Genomic DNA, 21163 nt, shown 5'->3' with positions numbered 1-21163 from the left:
TTGGACTATAACCAGATGTTGTGTGACTTTTAAAATTGTATAATACACTTGTTAGAATATTGTGTAGAGATGTTTGAAGCACATGATAGGAAAGATATGAACAACTTGGACAGAGTGCAGAAGATGTTTACAAGATTGGTTCCAGTCATAGATTTGATTAGATTACTTACAGTATGGAAACAGGCCAACAAGTCCACACCGACCCGCCGAAGCGCACCCACCCAGACCCATTCCCCTACATTTATCGCTGCACCTAACACTACGGGCAATTTAGCGTGGCCAATTCACCTAACCTGCACATTTTTGGACTGTGGGAGGAAACCGGAGCACCCGGAGGAAACCCACGCAGACACGGGGAGAATGTGCAAACTCCACACAGTCGCCTGAGGCGGGAATTGAACCCAGGTCTCTGGCGCTGTGAGGCAGCAGTGCTAACCACTGTGCCACCCAATGAGTCATGAGGATAGATTGAAGAAATGGAGGCTGTTCTGCTTGGAGAGAGGAAGGCCAAGTGAAGATTGATAGAGGTGCAAGCGGGCATCAGAGCCGCCCTGCTTTTGCCACGGGACTATGCCTACATCAGGAAACTATAAGAATTCATTTTGTGTTTTAAACAGCAGTCGCAGCTTTAAACCCACAGAACTCAGCAGCTGCCGGTCCGCCCACATGACTGGGAGATAGGAGACAGAGGACAGATAAAATCCACACTATACCAACACTACCCATGACTCATAGACCAAAACTCCGGAATTAATTAATATGGAAACCCATCTCCTAATCATATCAAGAGACTGATATCAGACCAATACACCCCAACACCCCAAGGGAACAATGGGGGGTGCTAGCTCCTGCCCTCACAGAGAGAGACAAGCAGATAATACCTGGACCTGTTTTACATAAACCAATTAACACCCTATTGTGCGTGCCCTGCAACTCACCTGGGATGGCAGGAAACATTCTATTTGCACCTACTCCAGTGATGATGGGGAACTATCATCCCATTCATCCTCAAATTCCACACATCCTGACAACTAAAAGTATATAATATGTAGCTGCGCGCGGGAACAGCAGAGCAGCCGAGATTCGGACCTCGGTTGGTCTCCGCTGGCGTTACTGTAGCAATAAACGTTACCGATTGTTGAACCGCACTCTGGGCTCGGACTGATATCATTTCATCCGCGCTAACAGAGGTTTTCAAAATCATGAATATAATGAATAGAGTTTATGGAGGGAAATGGTTTCCATTCATAAAAGGAAGAAGAAACAGAAGGCATAGATTTATAGTGATCTGCAAAAGAAGCAAGCATAAATTGAGGAAAAAATTTCAAGTGAAGTTGTTACAGAATGCACTGCCTGGAAGTTTAATGGAGGCAGGTTCAATTCAGGCTTTCAAGGGGGCATTAGATGGTTATCTGGATAAAAAATAATGTGCAAGCGTATGAGGAAAACACAGGGGATTGGCACTAGGTATTTGAACTGGTGCAGGTATGATGGGTGGAATGGCTTCCTTCTGGGCCGTAACATTTCTGTTTATCTGTGAAGTTATTCAGATCTAGTATTGTGCAACAAGGCACATTTTATCAGTAATGTTTAGTAAAGGGTCTGTGAGGAAAATATGATCATAATTCAATTGAATTCCACATTAAATGAAATACTCCAGTCTGAAACAAAAATCAGCTTGAACAATACAATTGACTAAAGCTCATTGGCGAATTGAGTAAAAGTTTGTCATTAAATAAATCATGAAAATGTGCAATAAATTCAAAATTTTCAGCCAAAATATATTCCACTATAAACAAAACCACAGCAAGAAGGGTGCATTTAAGACTTACTAGGGAAGCTATAGCCAGTATGAAATTAAAAGTGGAGTTTTGTCAAGTTGCAGATAGAAGTAGTGGGCCTGAAAACTGGGAGTGTTTACCAATCAGCAAAGGATTACAAAATAGTTGATGAAGGAATATAAACATACTGTAAAAACAAGAAAACAAAGATAATTACAATACCCTTTTGGTGTGGAACAAGTAAGTTTTTATTAGAAAAGGAATGCAAATTGGATCATTTCAACATTCTGTAGTAATATAGACTTTTTCTGTGAACACTCAATTATACAAACACTACCATTTCACTTTTTGTTGGCAATAAAAAGTCAAAACTGGAACGTAGAAAACACTTCATTTGAACTCTGGAAGAATTCATCTCTTCTACCACTTGTCGTGCCAAGCACTTCTTGCATCTTACTTTAATTTTTTAATCTTTACTTCACAAATTTAGTAACTGTAATGCACCACAATAGATCACAATCATAAGCTCTATCTGGCTAACTTCCATTACAGAATCTAGACTTTTAATGATGGACTTAATCCTACTTTATAGTTTCAGGCAACTCCTATGTCTGAATGCTTCGAAACGGTTCAGGTCAACACGACCCATCAAATGGATCACATCTGCGCTGTCGTAAGTTAATTGGTAAGTTGTGAAATTTTCAAAACCATGCTCAATCGAAGTGCTAACATTGGTTGCAGCTGAAGTAAAAGAATTTGAAAAATGTTTGCCTTTAACCATTACATACAGCAAAACATGAAACATATTCAAATATACTGTCATACAGCACATATCAAATAGATGAATGTTGCTTACAACCAACAAAATGAATAATTAGTAATCTCTGGGCAATACATGAATTTCTGATTTGGTCTGGTAGGGAATGAAGCTCCTACCAGCAGCAGGGGCTCAAGTCACATTTTTAATTGGGACTTTGTTGATTGAGAAAACATTCTAAGCAGGTAGCTCAAAATCTAGAGGGAAGATGTGACTGTTTTTCCCAACAGCAAATAGATATTATTTGCAATCAATCCATTCCTCCTATTTATATAAAGTACGTTTGCTTAAGCCAACAACAAGAGAAATGATATTTTGAAGCAGAAAATAATGACATTATTCTAAAACCAATTTTAAATATTCTTTAAAAAATACTCACTACAAAATCACCCTAAATTGTCCCTCATTTAGTCAGTTAGAATGATTATCACATTAATAAAAAAGCTTTACACATTTTATATTAAAAAGGCCCTCTACAGAAATATAATTGCACCAAGAATTGATGCTCAGTGAAACAAGTAGAGATTAGGAAGGATATAAGGAACCAAAACCTATGGAAACCAATAGTGAAGCATAAAGAATTTTAAATTTGAGGTAATAGTGAATTAGAAATCAATGTAGGTTAGCGAATGATCATAATGATTTATGAAAAAGACTTGAAACAGAATCAGATTTAGGCAATAAAGTTTATGGAATCTGGAAGCTTGGCAAGACAGTAATGGAGTACAGAAGCTCTTGTTTAAAAATTTCCTGCTTAATACTGTATTGCTTTCATATCACTGAGCTACTGAGGCTTAAAATCTTGATCACCATCACAAGGCTTGTTTTAATATGGTTTACTATAGAAACTAATCTGATTGCTCCTATTTGGATACAACTGCTCCCACTGTCTAACTTGAAGCCTCCAGCTTAGCCATCTGACATCTTCCAATGCTGTACTGCCATCCAAAGTCGACATCAGGGGCCCCTACCCATCAGGTCATCAGTCAGAGCCTGTTTTCCCCTAGCCATGCCATAATTGCAACCAACAGCAATGGTGGTTTAACCCCTCCTCTCAAAAGGCCACTCCACCATCACCAACCCCTACTTCCCTCCCTCCTCAGTAACTGTGGAGTCACTACACCAAGCTGGGAGGATGCTACTCACGGTTGAGATCAGCAGCACCCCTCCACACTGAGGCAACAGTTGAAACTGCAGGGCTCCCATGGCAGACCTTTGACCCCAGCAGGGAAAAATACACAGGAACCTCTGAAGCCCATCCAGCTTAGAATTGTGGACAACCACTGCACTATCCCCACCCTAGTCAAAGCTTAGCAGTAGCCTGTGCTGCCTACTGGATATGAGCACAATCCACCACAGGAGCCCTGCCACTTTAACTATCATTCCACAAAGAAGGGAGGGGCAGGAAAAAGGCCCTACAGTTAGCTAAGACAATCACCTCCTCCAAGGAGAGGCTCGCGGGAAATACAGAGACTGTGGCAACCAGATAGAGAGGATGTTGCAGTCCCAAAAAACCACCAGGCAACAGCATGACATGGTCAGAACAAACAGGGTAAGTGGATATTTGATTAACTGTAGGGTCCTGGGGAGCAGCGAGGATCAGAGGTGCCTTATATATCATTGCACAAGTCCCTTAATGTATCAGGCCAGTTATTAAGAAGGCATGTAGCCTTTATTAATTGAGGCATAGAGTTTAAGGTTATGTGGGAACTGCATAATATGTTAGTTATGCCACAGCTAAAGTATTGTATGCAGCTTTGGAATCCATATCATAAGAGGGATGTGATGGAGTGGAGAGGAGATTGACCAGAATGTTGCCTGGGCTGGAGACTTTCAGTTATGGGTTGTTTTTTGTAGAGCATAAGCGATTGAGGGGGACATGACTGAGATTTATAAAATTATGAGGAGCATGGATAGCATAGACAGGAATAAACTTTTCTGCTTAAGGGCATAGATTTGAGATGAGGGGCAGAGATTTAGAGAAGATATGAGGAAAAACATTTTCATTCTGAGGGTGATGGAAATCTGGAACTCACTGCCTGTCAGGGTGGTAGAGGCAGAACCTCTTAAAACATTTACATGAGCACTTGAGATGCCAAGGCATACAAGGCCCCAGGCCAAGTGTTTGAAAATGGGATTAGAATAATTAGATGGCTGCTTTTGACTGGTGCAGGCACGATGGGCTGCAGATCTCCATGATTCAAGTGATGGCCTCAGCAAGGTCTGCGGAACCGATGAGCAAAAGACTCCCAGGCACCAAGGCGAAGGCTCCGCTTTTGGAGGGACAACTGCATTAAGTACTGCATGTCGGAAGTTAAATTTTTCTTTAATACTTTAAATTTTATTTTAATAGCTATTTCATTTGCCAATTTAGGAACTTAGCACTTCAAATACAAGTGGTGCGGTATTTCAACTTAAGGGTATAAGTAGAATAAGTTTTTTTTTGCTAATAAAGGCCCTAATAGATCCTCACTCCCATTTTAACATTGATTCAAGTAGCAATCAATATTTTACTTTAAAATTATTTCACATAAAGCTGTTATTTTCAGGAACACAACCACAACTTTAAGTGAGAACATCCTGTAGTTGACTTTGGATATGAGAAGTAAATGAATAACAGCTTCATTAACAGCATGGATGAAGCAAGCAAAGTGTTGTTTGAGGTAGAGGTAATTGAGGCTACAAGGTCAGGTATTTAGCTCAGGGAGAACTACAAGTCTGAGTCTGAAAAAGGTCCAGTTCCACTGAAGACAGTGACAAAAAAAAAATAATGGTCAATGCAGTCCAGCTATATTTGGCATTCAATGAGTGGTTGAGCTGATGTTATAGTTAATGCACTATCCAATGTCACCAAAAGACAGTGAAATTTAGAATTTTATTTTGTGCTAATTAAAAGAATGAACTTACAGACCTACAGTCTGAAAACCATGGAGACTTCACCCACATATTTGTACATATTGTGCACAAAGCAATAATGATAGATAATGTGTTACAGTGGTCTTATTGATCACTACATGTTAGTCAGTACAGAAGAGGAACCCAAGGCAGTGCCTGAACACCTTTAACACTGCTTTGAAGTGCCATTCTAATCTTATGTGCTCAAATATCTGAGTGGGACTTGAACCTACAAGTTCAGAAGTGAGAATTCTGCCAAAGGATAAAGGAAGAAACAAATTAATTTTTCACAAGTACTGGCCCCTTTTGGAATATTGCTTGCAAATCTGGTCTCCTTTCTATCGGAAGGATATTGTGAAACTTGAAAGGGTTCAGAAAAGATTTACAAGGACGTTGCCAGGGTTGGAGGGTTTGAGCTATACGGAGAGGTTGAATAGGCTGGGAGCATTGGAGGCTGAGTGGTGCTCTTATAGAGGTTTATAAAATCATGAGGGGCATAGACAGGCTAAAGAGACAAAGTCTCTCCCCTGGGGTCGGGGAGTCCAGAACTAGAGGGTATAGTTTTAGGGTGAGAGGGGAAAGATATAAAAGAGATATAAACTGCCACATTTTCACATAGAGGGTGGTACGTATAAGGAATGAGCTGCCAGTGGAAGTGGTAGAGGCTGGTACAATTGCAACATTTAAAAGGCATCTGGATGGGTATATGAATAGGAAGGGTTTGGAGGGATATGGGCCAGGTGCTGGCAGGTGGGACTAGATTAGGTTGGGATATCTGGTTGGCATGGACGGGTTGGACCGAAGGGTCTGTTTCCGTGCTGCACATCTCTATGACTCTTAAGTATTAATCATTTCCTGGTGTCCTTGTTTTGTCTGTAACTGAATTAAATATTTACAAGCTATACTACAATGTTTTATTAATTAGAAATTCTTATCAGTAGTAATTCTGATTCCAAGTAAAGCACCTCTGGCAATGGTTACATATTTCTGAATTAGAACAACAGTATGAAGGTCAGTAAATGTTCACAATTAGAAACAATTATAGACTCATAAAAAGGATTTAAATCAAATTTTCTGCAACTTCATGGCTTACTTCTTTAGGAAGCTGTACAAACAGCTGTTGAAAGACTCTGCACAGTAGCTGAGACTGTGGTAACATCAAAAGCAGAACTTTGATCCAAACCATTTCAATATTTAAAAGCACCAAGAGCAACCAATTTCACAACGATGCCATCTTCTGGTTCGTTCTCTGTAACTACACCTTGGAAAATGCAGTTGTTAATGCTCCTGCTGATACAGTGCAGAATGCTATGCTAAGAATAATATAGTTCCGCAATCCCTGTGGGGAAAGAAAATTGTGAAAATCAATTCTTACCAGTTGCACTTCTACTGGTGAAAACACTTATTGTGGCACTAAATAAAAATATAAGTCACTAATAAATAAGTTAATCACAAAAGTTGCTGTGTAAGAATCCTTTAGTGTTCATTTCGGGTTTCTCAAAAATATGATGACTCAAACAATAACAAGTCTGAGCTTTAGAAAGCATTAATTGCAATATTCCTGTTTTGTTTCAGTAAGTATTATGTATTTTACATTTTTCTCCTATTTTTCAAATTCATCTCCTAATCAACTTATTTATTTATTTTTAGCTTGCCCATACCAAGCATCCAGATACTTCGAGGGATCTCCTGGTTTGCTTCTTGAAGTAATTGCTGTTATAAATTCAAAAGCTGCACTGATTTACTTAGTGTTCACTAACATAATCACCAAAGACATTTGATTGAAAGATTACACCCTAAAATTCAAAGGTGCAATAAGTTAGTGTATAACATACAGAGCCACCAGTTCGTATTTTGAAACAAACTCTTTTAAAACAAACAATACCAAAATATTTTCCTTTCAAAATTATATGATGTTAATGGCCACTTGGCAAGCATTACACACAATTAATTGATAACACATCTGGACAGTTCATGGATCATAGCAAACATTTATAAAGTAAGTTCTGAAAAATGTACTTCTTTTCAGATTTATTATCTTAATAACAAAAATATTTCTTTGAACCAAATGAGCTAGTTATCTCAAAATTGATTGACTTTAAAGTAACACTTTAAGCAAAGTTTTGAGCATGCCAAATGAATTGAACCCGTTTTGCAGCGCATCTTTGAGGTGTTAGTTCTTCTTTGGAGGTGTGAATCAATAAATCAACATCTACTTTAAAATAAGAACAAAATCTAGAGAGAGAAAAGGCCCAATACTTGGTTGAATATTCAATATAATTATTCTCAATTAGCATCCATTATGGCTTCAACATGTTGCTGCCTCCCAAATCTGTTCCTGGAATTTCAATATTTGAATTCTGATCGGGCTGTCACTTCTAACTGATATGAAACAACTCTTTTCAAATCACAAATAACATCCTAGGTCACTGTGGCAAAGATTCATTCAAACAAAGAAAATGGGTGAAGGTTTAGATCACTTAGCCCTTTGAGCCTGTTCCACCATTCCAATATGATCATAGCTGATCATCCAACTCAGTTCCCTGTTTCTGCTTTCTCCTCAAACCCTTTGATCCTATTAGCTCCAAGAACTGTATCAAATTCCTTCTAGAAAACATTCAAAGTTTTGGACTCAACTACTTTCTGTGGTAGAGAATTCCACAGATTCACCACTCTGTGGGTGAAGAAATTTCTCATCTCATTCACAAATGGCTTACCCTGCATCCTTAGGCTGGATCTAGTCTCCTTCGTGAATGGGAACATCTTTCCTTTGTTTATCCTGTTAGTCTTGTTCAAATTTTATGGGTTTCTATGAGAGTCCCCCTCATTTTGCTAAACTCCAGTGAATAGTCCTCACTGATCTAATATCTCTTCATACATTACAGTCTAAGGATATTTAGGATTGAGACGAGGAGAAATTTCTTCATTCAGAGAATAGTGAGCCTGTGGAATTTGTGACCACAGAAAGTAGTATAGGCCAAAACAGCGTATAATTTCAAAAAGGAGTTGTATATGGCACTAGGGACTAAAGAGATCAAAGGTAGTGGGGGAAATGTGAGAACAGGCTATTGAGCTGAAGGATCAGCTTCGATCATATGAATGGTGGAGCAGGCTCAACGGCCAAATGACCTACTCCTGTTCCCATTTTCTATATTTTCGTCAGTCCTACCATCCCATGAACCAGTCTGTTAAACCTCTGTTGTAGTCCCGCCATAACCAGAACATCCTTCCTCAGATAAGGAGTCAAAATTACACACAATATTCCAGGTCTGATCAAGGCCTTCTACAATTACAGCAAGACATCACTGCCTGTACGAATCCTTTCACTATGAAGGCCAACTTTCTATTAGCCTGCTGCAACTGCATGCTTACCTTCAGTGACTGGTGTACAAAGATACCCAGGTCTCATTACACGTTCTCCAATCTATCCCCATTTCAACAATAATCTGCCTGTTTTTGCTCCCAAAAACAGATAACCTCACATTTATCCACATCATACTTCATCTGCTAAGCATTTGCCCGCTCACTTAAGTTGTTCAAATTGCACTGTATCCTCCTCACAGTTCACCTTCCCACCCAGATGTGTGTCTTCTGCAAACTTAGAGATAATTCAATATCTAAATATGTATGGTGTCTAAGCACTGATCTCTGCTGCACCCCACTAATCACAGCTTACCATTCAGAAAAACACCCAATTATTCCGACTTTGCTTCCTGCCTTACAATCAGTTGTCTACCCATGTCAGTACACGACCCCCAATCCCATGTCAGTACACGACCCCCAATCCCATGTCAGTACACGACCCCCAATCCCATGTCAGTACACGACCAATTCCCTTTTCAGTACACGACCCCCAATTCCCATGTCAGTGCATGACCCCCAATTCCCTTTTCAGTACACGACCCCCAATTCCCATGTCAGTGCATGACCCCCAATTCCCTTTTCAGTACACGACCCCCAATTCCCATGTCAGTGCATGATCCCCAATTCTCATGTCAGTACACGACCCCCAATTCCCATGTCAGTGCATGATCCCCAATTCCCATGTCAGTACACGACCCCCGATGCTTTAATTTTACATGCAAATCTCTTGGGTTCAACATAATCAAAACCTTCTGAAAATCTAAGTAAACTACAGCCACTGGCTCCCCCTCATCAACTCGCCGAGTTACACCCTCAGAAAATTCCAGTAGATTTGCCCAGCATGATTTCCATTTTGGAAATCCATGTTGACTGTCTGATTCTGTCACTGTTTTTAAATCTTCTGCTATTGATCCTTTTATAAGAGACGCTACCATTTGTCCCACTACCGATAGAATAGAATCCCTACAGTGTGGCAACAGCCCAACAAGTCCACACCAACCCTCTAAAGAATAACCCACCCAGGTCCATTCACTTTCTGCTCCACATTTACCCCAGACTAATGCAGCTAACCTACACATCCTTGAACACTATGGGGAAGTTAGCATGGCCAATTCATCTAACCTGCACATCTTTGGATTGTGGGAGGAAACCAGAGCTCCCAGACGAAACCCATGCAGACACGGAGAGAATGTGCAAACTCCATACAGACAGTCGCCCAAGGTGGAAATCAAACCCGGGTCCCTGGCGCTGTGAGGCAACAGTACTAACAACTGAGTCATTGTTAGCCAGGCTAACGATGTCAGGCAAATGATCTGTAATCCTCGGTTTTATTTCTAACACCCTTTTGAAATAATGAATTTAAATTAGTTACCCTACATGCTCTTCTTGGATCTGAGTACAGATTTTAACATGACTAACTACACCGTGCATTGTCACTCAGTTGCATGGGACTACTCTCATTTGGATTTATTCTTATCAGTCAGCGGCCAGACAATCACTTGCAGTAGCTTATCAACATTTTACCCAACTCCCTAAAATCCCTTTGCAGGATCTTATCTATCTTTCTCCCTATGTCAATATGGACCATGACCTCTGGCCATTCCCTTCAGAATATCCCACATCTATTCAGAGACATCCTTGCTCCTGGCACCAGGGAGGCAACACACCATCCTGGAGTCTCACACATGGCCCAGAAATGCCAATCTGTGCTCCTTACTATACAAACCCCAATCACAACCACTTGCCTACACTTCCCTGCTGTTGCTTTCATCCGAGAGGCTAACTCCTCCTTCAGACAGTATGCTTCTTTGAGTGGGGAAGAGCCACAGGGGATCCTGTACTGCCTACCTGCCTGTTCATCTTGGCAATCCACTCATCTATCTTTGGTGAGACTACATCCCTGAAACTCCTTTCTGTAAAACATTGCCTCCTGTATGCTCCTCAGTGAGTCCAACTGCCTGCAGACACTTCCTGCAGACATAGTCATCAAGGACATTTGATGTTTCCCTGATCTCTCACATCTCGCAGGAGGAACATAGCACTTCATTAACTTGCCATTATTACTCCTCTAGTTATTATTGGATTAAAAGGGAAGATCTTACCTTGACATACCAAAACGCTGCTCGCCCTCCTCAGGGAAGCCTGATATTTACCATAGCCTGCACTTTGACTAGCAGTATTTCAACTTCACTGTTAATGCTCGCTGTTTCTAAGCCACAACCAAATTTTCTAACACCATCTCTTTCTCTTTCATTGTTTCAAGGTGGGAAGTTGGAAAACACTACAGTAGTGTAACATTGCACAACTTTACCCAGCTCATCTACTGCTGAAATCCTCCTTCATGACTTCATTTATAGAACTGACTTTTCCAATACATCTTGGCTGTTCTCCCACATACTATCCACTGTAAACTTGAGGTCATCTGAAATTAAATTGCTTATGCTTTAACTCTCAATACCTTTTTGAAATAGTGAAGTTAAATTAGTTACCCTATGTACTCTTCTACAGATTGTGACAAGACTGACCACACCATCCGTTATCATTCATTTACCTGACAAAGGAGCAGTGCTCCGAAAGCTTCTACTTTCAAATAAATCTGTTGCACAATAACCTGGTGCTGTCTGATTTTTAACTAAATAAATGCATTTTATGAATTAGTTTGAAACCAGAAGCTATTTTCTTCATCAGACGATACCATGATCACTGAGCCAAAGTTTACAAAGTTGCTGCATTTCATTAAACTATAGAAATAAAAAATGTAGAAACAGTATAAACACTTACTTTTATTTCTTTGAATACAAGTACTCCCCATAAAGCAGCAATGAAACCAGGTATCTGAAGAAAAAAGCCGTATTTATACAGTGGTATATGATTTTCATTGACAAAGCAGTCTTTTTGTCAAGAAAATGAAACTACATTTGCAATAGTACACAACTCTTGAAAATGGCATTAGTAAATCACAAGACTCCTTTTCCCCAACATTATAATTTAAATCCCTTTAGATATAGTAAGCAATTTAGTGTTATGTAACAAAAGATCAGTTGCCTTTCAGTGTTGGCAACTAAACTCAGAGCTGAAAGAATTACTTCAGTGGACACATCTGTAAAGCTGCGCTTTTCCAGCACCACATGTTTTGACGCTGCAAAGCAAAACAATCATTTTTGATAACTTCCAATGAATATTCAAATTAATTGAACTATTGTATCCAGTTTCAGTTCTAATAAATGTCCAGGACTGGAAAAAGTACCTTTGCTCCAGCTGGGCTCAGTATGAAGGTCCTTAATTACAATGTACAGTATTAAATTATTTTTACATTGTTCTAAAATCTTCTTGAAGTATTAGCTTATAATATCTACAAATATGAATACACAAAATGCATAAAATATGCACAGAAACAAAACAGTTTCATGATATTGGTTAATAACCACTAAGTTACCAAAATATTATTAATCAAATTTGTTTTGAAAATTATTCAAATATTTATACAAGTATAAGCATTAGGCCATACCAAAGTCAAATTTCTTATCATTCTAGACAGCTCTCCAACCAAAGAGCCTTAAAACCCACAGTCTTCTGAAATTCTCCTTATCATAAATCATAATATTCACAAGAACCTTTGTCAGTTATTTCATTGCTCTTATAAAAGGAAAATACTGCAGATGATGGAAATCTGAAACAAACAAAACTCATCAGAAGTGGCAGCATTTGTAGAGAGAAACAGAATTAATGCTTTAAGTGTGGTATGACTCTTCTCAATCCTCCACAGATGATGTTGGACCTGCTGAGATTCTCCATCGTTGTCAGTTTTTGATTCCATTGGCTATGTTTGGATCAGAAACTTTGTCTGTCATATTAAGGAATCCTGCTTCTTCACAGGAGGATTTGCTGGGAAATGGGTGAGCTTCAGGATGTAAACTTCTTTGCCTCTGTTCAGCATTCAGATCGACAGCCAGTTAGTTTAATGAAACAAAGGCAAATGAGTCTACTCATCAACGAAACTGGAGCCCTCTTAGAGCTTGAAGTCAAGATTCACACCCTCCTCATAAGCCTGAGATTTTTGTGGTTATTTAAGGATTCAAGCGTGGCTCTCAACCTTGATCGCCCAAACCCATTTTGATGCTAATTAATTGGCATGACTCTTGTATTTTAAGCTTTTATTAATATCCCACATTAAAAAAAACATTCAATTTACAACTCTTCTTTTAAAAAAATTGAAAATATTGCTGAATGTGTCTTTATTCTATTTATCATAACTACTAACATTTGAGTATCTTATCATGCCTCTTAAGATATTGCAGATTTGAATAAGTTTTTAAAAAATGTCTCAAGTTTGGCAAATCCTATTCAAGGTGACTTGAGGTCATAAACCTTGTGAAATCATGTATGAAAGCAGCTGGTGCAACTGCCTTGAAGAATTGTGCTACATCATTCTGCCTACTCATTCCTCTGATGTCAAATGCTCAAGATGTCATTCATTGTCATGTAAACATCTATAAACATTTATCAGGATTGTTCAAACAGCCCTCTGACTCCCCAAGTACATTGGTTGAATCAATAACTGAGGTTAGACCAGAATCTAAGGTTATGAAGCTTCCAGACTAACTCGATACTAAAATAACTTCTAATACTATAAGAACTTGAGTGCATAATTTTTTTTCTAGTCCTTTCTAAGTAGTAAGGTGCCAGCTCCTTTTCAATGGACAGAAATGGGACAGGGGTGTCAGTTTGAGGTTGACTGTATGGTGGGGAGAGAGGGGGCTAAACAGTCAAACTTAAATTTGCAAACATTAAGAGATTTTGGTTCAGATTATACAATTAGCTGTAAAGAAATGACATGTACTGCTGATTTCAGGAAAAAATGCCCACAAGGATTCACTGGTTTGAGATAACCTGGTCTATTGTTATGATTCGATTTTGAATTTACAGGGAATTCCTACAGCATGTGCAGTAAGAACATGGAATACAACTTACTTTAATTATTTTACATAGTCAGTTCTGCTATAACATGTCTACCATTAATGCGAATTGGCTGTAACACGATTGGTGAATAGGAAATACTGTTTCTAAAACTTGAGCTTGTAAAATGTGTGCTGGCTATAACATGATTAGAAGACCAACACTTTAAGTGACAATTATATTATAGAAGAAATGACAGTCATGTGAAATATGAGTGGGACAAAAAATGGGATTAACAACTGAAGAAAAATCAATTTTGATTTTAAAAAGCATCAAACTTCAAACATTAGTCTGAGGAAATGAAGTCTACATTTATAAAATTGACCCAAAAGATAATTAAAAACTCTTTTGCACCTCATTCAACACAGTTTAATTTTCACATTTTCAAAGCTTTCACCGTAAGAATTGTTTGCAATTATAATATCTCACTGATTCTGTTTTTCTTTCATCTCTAAAGCCTATGGCCATGCACCCTGTGAAGGTGATGCGATCCACTATCAGCAATCTCCAGATTTTCACCCTTGCAGACCGTACAGGGTGCTGTCAGTTGAGAGTTTCACCTTCAATGCAATCACAAATTCTAGGCCTTCTAGGAGGAAGCGGGGGACACGGCGGAAACCAATGCAGACACAGGGAGAACATGCAAATTTCACACAGGCACCCAGGTTCCTGGTGCTGTGAGGCAGCAATGTTAACCAGTGTGCTCCCATGCTGCCTCTGTTGCCACTTGAACCTGTCACGGAGGTGAATTTCTCAAGAAATATTCCTGCTATGGCTTCTGTGAGCTAGGACAACACCTTTTCAAATAGGAGCACTCCATTTCAGTCATACTCTCTGCAGACAGCTGATAAGATTAACTGTTGGAAGAAACACACAGGGATCTGCCATCATCCCCCTCCCACTTCCAATTTGCCACCAGATCCCCTAAAACTTTGCCCTCAGAATCACAGAATTGTAATAGCACATTCAATTCTTCAAGTTGATATTGGCTCTTTGGAAAGCCAATTCAGTTACCCTTTTATCAAATGCCTTTTCTTGAAGTGCGTTTGCAATTCTCTTTTGAAAACCATCACTGAAATTGCCTGCAGTACTTGCTGAGACGGTGCATTCCAGACCATAATCGCTCATAACAAAAACAAAATCACTCATGCTATCTTCAGCTATTTTTGTACTTTTTTTGGTAAAATGTTAACTTTGTAGTTTGTTAGTGCTTTGAATTAAAATTGTTGAATTGTCAAATGCTCTGAAAACTTCCACCTAAATATAAATGCATAGTGTGTTAAGATAATTGTTTAAACAAAACTGGGAAATTGATACTATGTCAAAACTGTCCCTCAGATGACACAAAGCTGTATGGATTGAAAAACATTAGTGAAACAAGGTGCAATGTCTTTGGGAAAAAAAAGAGTACATCCCCACAATCTAGAGCATAAGGTTAGGACCTGATCAACTTACAGCGGTGATTATTGGAAAACTAACGACTGCACTGAGGAAGTCATTGGCCAGGAACCAGCAGCAGTTTGCAATAGCCCACATCACACCTGAAACAAAGCCTGACAAAGAAAATAGTACATTAGTTTTCTACTTAAGTTTTTATAAATATCATGTACAGTAATAACATATATCATTCTGACAGTGGGCCTGGGCTAAAATTGTATATTTTCTTTTCAGGATGTCACATATTTCAGCATCTTGTCACAAAACATTTATCCATATTTTGGTAACCAGTATTGTAATGTCATTGAAGTCCGCTCTTAGTGGGACATTCACAGAATTAATAAATAATGCCAGTTCACAACATTCACTCGAAGTTTAGTTCTTTAATACGTAACAATTTAGGTGGGTAATCAAGAAAGGTTCAAACAGAAATAAAATCAATTTCTTGCATTTAATTTCCTTTCTCTTCAGTTATCAGCTCAATATTCAACAAAATATCTCGGGTTGTGACTGAATGACTTATTCCAATGTGGACTGGGACTCCTACTACTATCCAGTAGATGCTGGAGTCATTTTAAATTCTGGGAATAAGGTCACAGGTATGTGTTAATAAAAAGAAGTATTGAGGAATCTATCCTCAAAAAGAAGTATTGAGGAATATATTTGACTAAATATCAAAGTTGCAGTTTATTGCTCTGATGTAACAAGCAAGAGACTCTTAACAAGACAAAGGTTTAATTCACCTGACCTGCACATCTTTGGATTGTGGGAGGAAACTGGAGCACCCAGAGGAAATTCACGCAGATATGGGGAAAATGTGCAAACTCTGATTCTCTTTCCCCAGATTCTGCTAGACCTGTTGAGTTTCTCCAGCACTTTTATTCCACATTCTCTTTGGCTAAAGAAATGACCTCTGATTCACTTGTGAATTTTTTGATGATTATCAAGATTGATAATCTTGATATCACGGTGGCTTAGCGGTTAGCACGGCTGCCTCACAGCGCCAAGGACACGGGTTCAATTCCCACATCAGGCGACTGTCTGTGTGGAGTTTGCACATTCTTCCAGTGTCTGCATGGGTTTCCTCTGGGTGCTCCAGTTTCTTCCACAATCTAAAGATATGCAGGAAAGATGAATTGGTCATGCTAAATTGCCCATACTAATAGGTGCAGTGTCAGGGGTAAATATGGGGTAGGGAAATAAGTCTGGATGGGTTACTGTTTGGAGGGTTGGTGTGGACTTGTTGGGCCTAAGGGCCTGTTTCCATACTGTAGGGAATCTTATCTAATTCACACAGTCACTAGAGGGGGGAATCAAACCTGGGTCCCTGGCACTGTGAGGCAGCCGTGCTAACCACTGAGCCACCATGCCACCGTTCTTAATGATCATCAAGAAGTTCACAAACCAATCAGAGGTCATTTCTTTACCCAAAGAGAATGTGGAATAAAACTGCTGCAGAAACTCAATAGGTCTGGCAGAATTGGTGGAGAGAGAAACAGAGTTAACATTGAGTCCAAAATGAGCGCTGTTTGAAGACATCTTCTAAATTTACTGTTTTCTCTTTCTGCAGTTATCAGACCTACTGAGCTGCTCCAGCACTTTGTATTTGTTTCAGATCTCCAGCATCCATAGTACTTTGTTTTTAGCTTGCGAGAATATGGGAGTTACAACCACAAAGTTGAAGCAAATTGTATAGCTGCATTTTAGGGACAACTAGAAAAGTATGAGCAAGTAGTTATCCAAAAGCTGCAATTATAAATTTGCATGCGAAAAGAGGAGGCTCAATCATAACACACATGGCCTGGTGAGATCAAATAGCCTGTTGCTCTGCTTTATATTCTATATAATTGTGACAAAATATGTTATTCATGGAGTGATACGTTAATGTTACCAATGTTTAATAAGGCTTAAGATAATGGGAATGTCACATGTTAAGCATCTTTAATGTCTATTTAGCTTATCTTGGTAGCATGAATTGTATGTAATCTGGGGTCTATGGAGACTTTGCACATGACATATGGAATCTTGTTTGCTGGAAGCACATCCAGGAAATAAGAGCACGTTGCCAGGCAATGGCCCTCTCCAACAAGGTCAACTCTAACCATGCCCTTGATATTCAATGGCAATAACACTGTTGAATCTCTCATTATAAACATTTGGGAGTTACCACTGACGAGAAACATTGGGTAGCACGGTGGCTCAGTGATTAGCACTGCTGCCTCACAGTGCCAGGGACCTAAGTTGGACTCCAGCCTCAGGCGACTGTCTGCATGGAGCTTGCACATTCTCCCAGTGTCTGCGTGGGTTTCCTCCAGGTGCTCTGGTTTCCTCCCACAATCCAAAGATGTGCAGGTTAGGGGAATTGACCATGCTAAATTGCTCACAGTGTTCAGGGGTGCGTAGGTTAGGTGCATTAGTCAGCGGTAAATGTAGAGTTATAGGGTAGGGGAATGGGTCTGGGTGGGTTACTTTTCGGAGGGTCGGTATGGACTTGTTGGGCTGAAGACCCTGTTTCCACACTATAGGGATTCTATGATTCCAACTGGACTAAGTATAGATGGATACAACAGTAATTCAGACTGGGAATTGCATAGCAACTCATCTCCTGACTCCCCAAAGCCTGTTTGTCATCAACAAAGCACAAACCAGATCTGGAATACATCAGTATGGAACACACTCCAACCACCTGGATGAGCTCAAGAAGATCAACACTATCCAAAGCAAAGTAGCTTGTTTGATTAAAATTGCTTCCACCAACTTAAACATTCACCCCTACCTCCACCATTGACACAGTCACAGAAGTATGTACCATTTACAAGATGCACTGTAGTAACTGCAAGTTGCTTTGAGAACACTTTTCAAAACCACAACTGTTACCACATAGAAGCACAAAGACTGCAAATCCATGGTAATTCCACCCTGTATAAGTACGTCTCCAAGCTACACACATTGCTAACTTGGAACTTTATTGCCATTTCCTCAATGACACTGCATCAAAAAGTTGGAATTCATTCCTAACAGCATTGTGGGTGTAGCTAAACCAGTTAATTGCTGTTGTTCAAGGCAGCAGCACACCACCATCTACTGAAGGGAAATCAGGGCTGCTCTTGCCAGGGATGGCCATCTTATATGAAAAATATTAAATAAACATTGAATACTATCTCATGTCTATTAATTTGTTTAAAAAGTTTGGGTAGCACTAGTAGCATCAGCATTAAAATACCTCATATCTATTTATCTAATCATCCTGTTCAGAGATTTTATTCAGGGCAGGTGGGACTTCAATTCAGGCCTCTCGGTCAGGGTAGGGATGCCACCACTGCACCACAAGTACTTCCTTTACCATATAACTTATCAATATAACTCAGATTCATGGCTTAGTTACAACAGACGTGAATAAAAAAACTAGGGAACCTTCTCTGAGCTGCCTCCAATGCTAAAAAATCTTTGGATAGGTAATGGGCTCAAAACTGTTGACAGTATTCCATCTGAGGTCTATCTAGTGTCTTTCTATGGTTTTAGCAAACCACCATAATTTGCTACTTCATTTCCTTACAGACCAACATTCCATTTGCCTTCCCGAATATTTGCTGAAGATGGAAGACAGCGTTTTGTGATTCATGGGTGAGGAGTCCCAAATCCTTCCGTTATGTATTTTTCTGCAGTCTTCCTCCATTTATTCAGTTCCTCTATTCTTCCTGCCAAAGTGCAATACCTCACATTTTGCCACATTGTATTCCATCTGGAAAGTTTTATCCACTTGTTTAACCTGTTTATATCCTGTCTTTACCGGGTGCTTTGCCAATTTCTTTAAGACACTACTTAAAACTGACCTCTTTGACCAACTTCTTGAATACCTGATAAATAAGTATGTTAGTGTTGATAATTTCACCTCCTTAGCTAATTGTTTCATTGTGCAACAAAAAGTTTATTAAAGATTTTGTTAAAATACTGACAAATGGAAAAATAAAAGACCGTGTACAATGACATTCTACTTCTTACCTGGCAGCACTGCTTTTGGGTAAACCTTTGGTCTGTTCTTCATTATTGCACAATAGGTCAGAAAGTAGACTGTACTTGTGAGAAATATGCCACTAAAGTGTGCAAAAACATAGTCTAGATCTGAGAGTAAAGCAAATTTTTACAATTACCCTCAAGTCTGTTCAGATATTCCGTTAAGTCATAATATTGGTCACATTTGATTGTCTGTCATAAATGCACTGATTTAAAGTAAATTTGATTAATACTGGTCTTTAGACTGAAAAGCAAGTGACCCTTTAATGAAATGAGGTTTGAATTTCACTTGCAGCAGGAAAAGAAACCAGAAAATCTATTGGGCCATTTAATTGACCTCTAGAATTTGATTCAAAAAAGGAACTTTAATCAAAAGGGAGAGAATTATTTAAAGACCGATTGAAATTTCTTGGGGGTGTCCACCAGTCTCCTGTCATGATTCAGAAGAGAGACCGATAAAACTCAATGGTAAACTGTGGAGGTGCAGTTCTTTCAATTCCCAAGAGATACCTTTAGTACCTTTTAAGCTGCGGTGTGGAATCAAGGACAGTAACTTCTTTTGGTAGGGGTTCCTTGTCAAACTTGAAAGGGGAACTAGTATTGTCATGGAACCAGTATACCCAATGATGTGAGACTTACCAGGTCCCCCTAAGAATGCATATAGATACTATTGGCAGACTCCAGGCAAACCAACTGGTCATAAGAATTCAAAAACAGCTTTTGAATACATAACTGAATTGTTCGTTTGAGGTGAAAGGAACACTGTGGAAATTGGAACCAGGACAAGCACCATCTCCAACTGAAAAGGGATTTCAAAGACAAAATTGCTACCAATTAAATCCGTTGGAATGGAGATGAGGAGGAATTTCTTCAGCTGTACTCAATGACAGAGAGGGCTGTGGAGGCCAAGTCATTAACTATATTTAAGACAAAGATTAAGGGTTATGGGGTAAAGGCAGGAGAATGGGTTAGAGAAGCAGATCAGCCATGAGCGAATGGCAGAGCAGCCTCGATGGGTTGAATGGCCTAATTCTGGTGCAATGTTTGTCTTTTTCACCATTGCCATCATTGAAAAGGTGTTAATTCTTTGTTTTTTATCATTACTTTACCAGGGTCAAATTGCAATGGCAAAAACTAGTTTGTAACTTTGTTGTGTTCGCGTTATGTTGGCACATTTCCACAGAAAGCTACTGAATGAACCACTTAATTTGTGGTGCATATTTCTAATTATATACAATGAATAACAAAATCTACAAACAGGTCAACAAAACACCCATGGGATCACCAATATCAGGTCTTGTAGCGGAAGTAATAATGCAGAGACTTGAACAAGCTGCCCTCCCATTCCTGAAGAAAGGCTTATGCCCGAAACGTCGATTCTCCTGTTCCCTGGATGCTGCCTGACCTGCTGCGCTTTTCCAGCAACACATTTTCAGCTCTGATCTCCAGCATCTGCAGACCTCACTTTCTCCTCAAAGATTTCAACCTACTGCGAATCCTCTTACAAGGATGCCTTCCTTGAAGAAGCTCTCTTCCTCCCACTACATTCCTGAAGAAGGGCTTATGCCCAAAACGTCGATTCTCCTGTTCCCTGGATGCTGCCTGACCTGCTGCGCTTTTCCAGCAACACATTTTCAGCTCTGCCCTCCCATCTATCCAACCAAACATGTCATCCCACTATCAACTTCTCTTTCCAATCCTCCCACTTCCTCCAAACCAAAGGAGTAGCCCTGGGCCCCCGCATGGGCCCCAGCTATGCCTGCCTCTTCGTAGTATATGTGGAACAGTCCATCTTCCGCAGCTACACTGGCACCACCCCCCACCTTTTCCTCCACTGCATCGATGACTGTATCGGCGCTGCCTCGTGCTCCCACGAGGAGGTTGAACAGTTCATCCACTT

The 21163-nt window shown here is 39.6% G+C and overlaps 1 protein-coding gene across 6 annotated transcripts in view; it reads right to left on the bottom strand.

The window, feature by feature from the left end:
* tmem144a (transmembrane protein 144a) overlaps window positions 1-21163 on the bottom strand; it is an 85557-nt gene that overhangs the window by 12208 nt on the left and 52186 nt on the right. For 2 of the 6 annotated variants that reach the window (XM_043674003.1, XM_043674002.1), the window contains exons 10-12: window positions 19252-19371; window positions 15268-15365; window positions 11638-11691 (exon numbers count right to left, since the gene is read on the bottom strand). In XM_043674003.1, coding sequence (XP_043529938.1) covers window positions 11638-11691; window positions 15268-15365; window positions 19252-19371 — 272 coding nt within the window. Of the gene's footprint in view, window positions 1-6262; window positions 6833-11637; window positions 12783-15267; window positions 15366-19251; window positions 19372-21163 lie in introns of those variants that run through there. The other 4 variants (XR_006309029.1, XM_043674004.1, XR_006309030.1 and 1 more) reach the window with 4 other exon arrangements.

The sequence above is a fragment of the Chiloscyllium plagiosum genome, chromosome 32 (genome assembly GCF_004010195.1).
Source record: "Chiloscyllium plagiosum isolate BGI_BamShark_2017 chromosome 32, ASM401019v2, whole genome shotgun sequence".
NCBI classification, from domain to species: Eukaryota; Metazoa; Chordata; class Chondrichthyes; order Orectolobiformes; family Hemiscylliidae; genus Chiloscyllium; species Chiloscyllium plagiosum.
The sequence above is the reverse complement of the archived record's forward strand: the minus strand, read 5'-3'. Positions and strand labels throughout refer to the sequence as shown.